The 5951-nt window shown below is 38.1% G+C and overlaps 1 gene segment (V, D, J or C); it reads right to left on the minus strand.

Annotated features, from left to right (window-relative positions):
• Positions 1-275: 275 nt before the first annotated feature.
• LOC115833680 lies at positions 276-889 on the minus strand. The segment is given in 2 exon segments: positions 276-634; positions 844-889. Coding segments are annotated over 2 exon segments (405 nt in total).
• Positions 890-5951: the final 5062 nt, after the last annotated feature.

The following is a 5951-nucleotide window of genomic DNA, read 5'->3' on the forward strand; positions in this document are numbered from 1 at the left end:
AAGGCTAGAAGACAACATATTGGGCACAGTATACACTACTCAGGTAACAGATCCACCAAAATCTCAGACATCACCACTAAAGAACTTATCCATGTAACTAAAAACCACCTATACCCCCAAAAACTATTGAAATAAATAAAATAATTTGTTTTTTAAAAGATGAAAGTATGCAGCAGTGACTCCGGTTTCCTCTCTGCTGGGTGAGCCAGACTTCATTGTATTGGTTAACTCATTGCCCCTGAAGCACCTGCAATAATCAGAAGTATTCTAGGGTATCACCCAGTTTCTCTGCTCAGCCAGGCTGAACTAGTTTTTGTTCTGGGTTGTAACACAGTGTGAGGTAAACTACTACTCTGCTGACAGTGATACGTTGCAACATCTTCAGCTTCCAGGCTATTGATGGTGAGGGTGAAATCTGTCCCAGATCCACTGCCACTGAACCTCGAGGGGACCCCTGAGATGGACTGGGAAGCATACTTGACGAGGAGCTTTGGAGACTGATCTGGTTTCTGCTGGTACCAGTGTAAGCTACTACCAATGCTCTGACTGGCCCGGCAGGTGATGGTGACTTTCTCCTTTGGAGTCACAGACAGAAAGGCTGGAGACTGAGTCAGCACAATTTCACCCCTGGAGGCTGAAAATATACAGCAAACATCAGCAAACATAAATATCTGTGTATGAAAATCACCTCTAATCTTCCTAGACGTGAAGAAAGAATATGCATTACATTTTTAAAATTAGGATTTTAAAATCAAGCCAAAAATCACCTATTGCAGAGTCCCCAATGAAAGAAATTACAGATTGAAATAATGTCTCCACTGAGGTTTGTGGAAATATTCTCACCTGGAACCCAGAGCAGCAGAAACCCAAGGAATTGTGATGGCGACATCTTCCTGCCTTGACTTGTCAGTTTTGCTCATGCGACATCCCAGAGAAAGAACCTCTTTTAAGATACCGAGAGGCAGGGCCTCTCCACATATAAGAGGAATGATACATGCAAATTATGGGGATGTCCTGTTGGTTTAAATAAACAGAAATCACTGTTGCCAGGAGAGCGCCCTCCCGGCCCCTTCCTTGAGTGTGTGAAGCGCCCTCTGCTGGCCCCTGCGGATGAGCTCTGCTGAGGCTCTGGCAGGGCTTGACCCGACCCAGGGCCCAGCTGCAGAGTGAAGGCAGAGTCCATCGCCATCTCTGGGAGGGTCTGCAGTCGTCTGGGGTGAACAGCAGCTCACATCCTCAGTCTCGGCCAAGGGCTATGTTAATTCTCCTGCTCTCTGTCACAATGTAGGCTGAAAAAGCTTTGTGAACCTTCCACAAAGCATCACCCCATACAACAGTATATTGATGACATCATGGTAATTAGACGTGATGAGCTGGACATTGTAAGAACTCTGAATTTCTTGTGAAAACACATGTGCTCTAGAGGGTGGGATGCACGCCCCAAAACATCCAGGGCTTGTCACATTACAGAAGATGTCAAGTGTTTATAAAAGAGGTATGAGTCATGCTGGCTCATCCCCTTCAAAGCAAGGAAAAATAATTGCACCTTGTACTTCCAACCGCTAGCAATGAAGCATAGTACTGGTTAAGCCATCCTAGAGTGCTGACAATGCATTTTGCACTTGGACTTACTATGCCATCCCATTTATCAGCTAACTTGGAAGGCTGTCTTTTGTGAATAAACTCTGAGAAAGAAAAGATTCTGTAGTAAGTTTGAGTTTTAATCCGAATGCCTCTGTCACTTCAGCCATGAGATCCAGCACATTGCCTGGTGCTAGATAATCTATATTAGATGAGGAAACTCTGTAAACCTCCATGCAAGCTCCAAAAAAGAGTCACAGAAAAAATCTCTACAGTTCTTGAGCAAGATCCTGAAATGCCCCCCAAATAAACAAACAAAACACAAACAACTCACTGCTCAAAATGCAGCTCTCAAAATATCACAGGGTTCATGTAGGCATGTCCATGAGTAATTGAGTGTTTGACTAAATAATTAAGTGACTAAGCTGCCCCTCATAAACTGAGAATGTCACTCTCACCAATTTTAAGGTCCGGTGAGGCTCAACACCATTCAATATTAGGATGCAGATGGTAGTTTAGTGACTGAATCAACAGATTCAGAAGGCATGCTTCATTTCCGTAGACAGATGTTCCAATTCCTTGTATCACTTTTCTCTCTCAACACCTCTGCATCAGCTCTCTGTATGATATCATGGGTTTTCCCGATCAGCTAATGCCAGAGAGAGAATACAAAGAAAGAAAAAGAAAAAGAAAAAAAAAAGAAAACAAACAAACAAAAACAAAGAAAATCAAAGCAAAAATGAGAACAAGCTGGGCTTCCTCTTGAATGGCTTGGCATCGTATATTTGTGCAAGTAAGTGTGGACTGTGTCCACACTATGGCAACAGTCATGCACGGCTGTCAAATATTACCTTGAGTTATCTTACATCTGAGCAGAGCACATGTTCATCAAATTAGTGTAGATAGAGAAGTGTCTGGAGTCAAGTATACATATAGATTTCTGAATAGCTGGCTGGCTAAGGTCCTGGAAAAGAAGACTATAGCAATGAACCGGGCAAATGTTTTGCCCAAATGTGTGAAACTCATAAAGCTATTCATCTGTGTGTGTTCTCAAAAGTGTATACAAAATGTAGCCAGTTCTTATCTCCTTGTGTTTTACTTTTCACTGCATCACCTTTGATCCTTGTTATTCATAACAGCAGCTTTTAAGTCACCAGAAATCTGTGCAGATACTATTTTAGCAATTCTATCATTCTATCACTTCCAGGAATTCACTAGTAACTTTCAGCTGGTGTATCACTTTCCCCAGCTAGAGCCCTCAGTTTGAACTAGGTTGCTGTGTTCATTTCCTGCAGAATTCATCACATTTAGCTGGAAACACTGAGGGATCTTGCTTGACCCTCCACCTCAACTCAAGTCCACTCTCTTCGACAGCAAGCTGCTAGTTTCTGCTGATATCCTCATTAAAACCCCAGATCTGCAATTCATGCTGACTGAGCGGAGGTGGAAGGGAGCAATCCCAGGCAAAAGGCTACAGATATAATTTCCTTCCTTACTCAAAACATGTTCTTTCATGTTATGAAAAATATACGTTATTAAATGTTTTATACTTTGCCAATTTTCAGAGCACTGAAACCGATTTGATATTTTTTAGCTTTATGCTTAATGTGTCTTTCTTGGATATTTTTGCTGAGAGGATTTAACAATCTCTTTGTGACACAATAAAGAGAGATGCCTTCTAAAATGAATTTTAATGAATATGACAGCAACACTGAAAGGACATAGATATATGCTAAAACATAAGTAATTCTGAAGTAAAGAATTTGAACTTGATACCCACAGTTTGAAGAGAAATCGTGCACTTAACAAATATTAACTTTTGTCCTTGCGATAGTTTACTGAGAATGATGTTTTCCAGTTTCATCCATGTCCCTACAAAGGACACGAACTCATCACTTTTTATGGCTGCATAGTATTCCATGGTGTATATGTGCCACATTTTCTTAATCCAGTCTATCGTTGTTGGACATTTGGGTTGGTTCCAACTCTTCGCTATTGTGAATAGTGCCGCAATAAACATACGTGTGCATGTGTCTTTATAGCAGCATGATTTATAGTCCTTTGGGTATATACCCAGTAATGGGATGGCTGGGTCAAATGGTATTTCATCTCATCTTTCAATTTCATTTCAATATAATTTCATTTCATTATTTCTTTTCATTTTATCTCATTTCATTATTTCATTTCATTTCATCTCATTTCAATTCATCTCATCATTTCATCTCATTTTTCGTCTCATCATCTCATCTCATCAGTTCATCTTATTTCTTCTCATCATTTCATCTCATTTTATCTCATCATTTCATCTCATCTCATTTCAATTTCATTTCATTATTTCATTTCATTTAATCTCATTATTTCATTTCATTTCATCTCATCATTTCATCTCATTTTTCATCTCATTTCATGTCATCATTTCGTCTCATCATTTCAACTCATCTCATCTCATTTCATCATACCATCTCATCTCATTTCAATTTCATTATTTTATTATTTCATTTCATCTCATTTCATTTCATCTCATTTCATCTCATCATTTCATCTCACCATTTCATCTCATCTCATTTCAATTTCATTATTTCATTTCATTTCAACTAATTTCATTTAATTTAATTTCATCTCATCTCATCATCTCATCTCATCTCATTATTTCATCTCATCATTTCATCTCATTTCATCTCATCATTTCATCTCATTTCATCTCATCATTTCATCTCATCTCATCATTTTGTCTAATCATTTCATCTCATCATTTGATCTCACCTCATCTCATCATTTCCATTTCATTATTTCATTTCTTCATTTCATCATTTCGTCTCATTTCATTATTTTCATCTCATCATTTCTTCTCATCATTTTTCATCTCATCATTTTTCATCTCATCATTTTTCATCTCATCATTTCATCTCATCATTTTATTTCATCTCATTTCATCTCATCATTTCATCTCATCTCATGTCATTTCAGTTTCATCATTACATTTCAAAATTTCATTTCATTATTTCATCTCATTTCATTCATTTGATTTCATCTCATCATTTCATCTCATCTCATTTTTTATCTCACCATTTTTCATCTCATTTCATCTCATCATTTCAACTCATTATCTCATCTCATCATTTCATCATTTCATTTCATCTCATCTCATTTCAATTTCATCATTTCATCTCATCATTTCAACTCAACATTTCATCTCATCATTTCATCTCATTATTTCATCTCAAAATTTCATCTCATCTCATCATTTCATTTCATCTCATCATTTCATCTCTTCTCATTTCAATTTCATCATTTCATAATTTCATTATTTAATTTCATTTCATCTCGTTTTTCATCTCATCATTTTTCATCTCATCATTTTCCATCTCTTTTCATCTCATCATTTCAACTCATTATCTCATCTCATCTCATCATTTCATTTCATCTCATCTCATTTCGTCATTTCATCTCATCATTTCAACTTAACATTTCATCTCATCATTTCATCTTATTTCATCTCATCATTTCATCATTTCATCTCATCTCATTTCATCATTTCATATCATCTCATCTCATTTCAATTTCATTTCAATTTCATCATTACATTTCATAACTTACAAGGGATGGGAAGGACCTCTTCAAGGAGAACTACAAACCACTGCTCAATGAAATAAAAGAGGATACAAACAAATGGAAGATCATTCCATGCTCATGGGTAGGAAGAATTGATATCGTGAAAATGGCCATACTGCCCAAGGTAATTTATAGATTCAATGCCATCCCCATCAAGCTACCAATGACTTTCTTCACAGCATTGGAAAAAACTACTTTAAAGTTCATATGGAACCAAAAAACAGCCCACATTGCCAAGTCAATCCTAAGCCAAAAGAACAAAGCTGGAGGCATCATGCTACCTGACTTCAAACTATACTACAAGGCTACAGTAACCAAAACAGCATGGTACTGGTACCAAACACCCCACTGTCAACATTAGACATTTTTAAGAGAACACCCCATCCCTAAGTCAAATTGCTTCTTATGCAGAAAAAAAAGCCACTACTCTGAGTGTCCAAGCTTCCCCCTGCACAGCCACCCTAGGAGACATGGGGCAGAAGTACTGGGAACTGACCCCTTCCATTTGCCCTCACTTAGCTTCCTCAGGTACTTATATGGGGCTGTCATTGACTTTACATGCTGCTGCAGCTCCTTGGTCAGCTGGTCCTTGTCATGGGACAGAAACTGTGGGGTCAGGACAATCAATGCCTTCACCACCTGCAGAACGAGGGCAGAGGCTCATGATGAGTGTCAATCTATTACATAGCATAAAAAGTCAGTATTTATTGAATGAGTGGAAAAACAAGGTGACCTTGGACCCTACAGTAGTTCTGGAA

The sequence above is a fragment of the Nomascus leucogenys genome, unplaced genomic scaffold (genome assembly GCF_006542625.1).
Source record: "Nomascus leucogenys isolate Asia unplaced genomic scaffold, Asia_NLE_v1 Super-Scaffold_551, whole genome shotgun sequence".
Lineage (NCBI taxonomy): Eukaryota > Metazoa > Chordata > Mammalia > Primates > Hylobatidae > Nomascus > Nomascus leucogenys.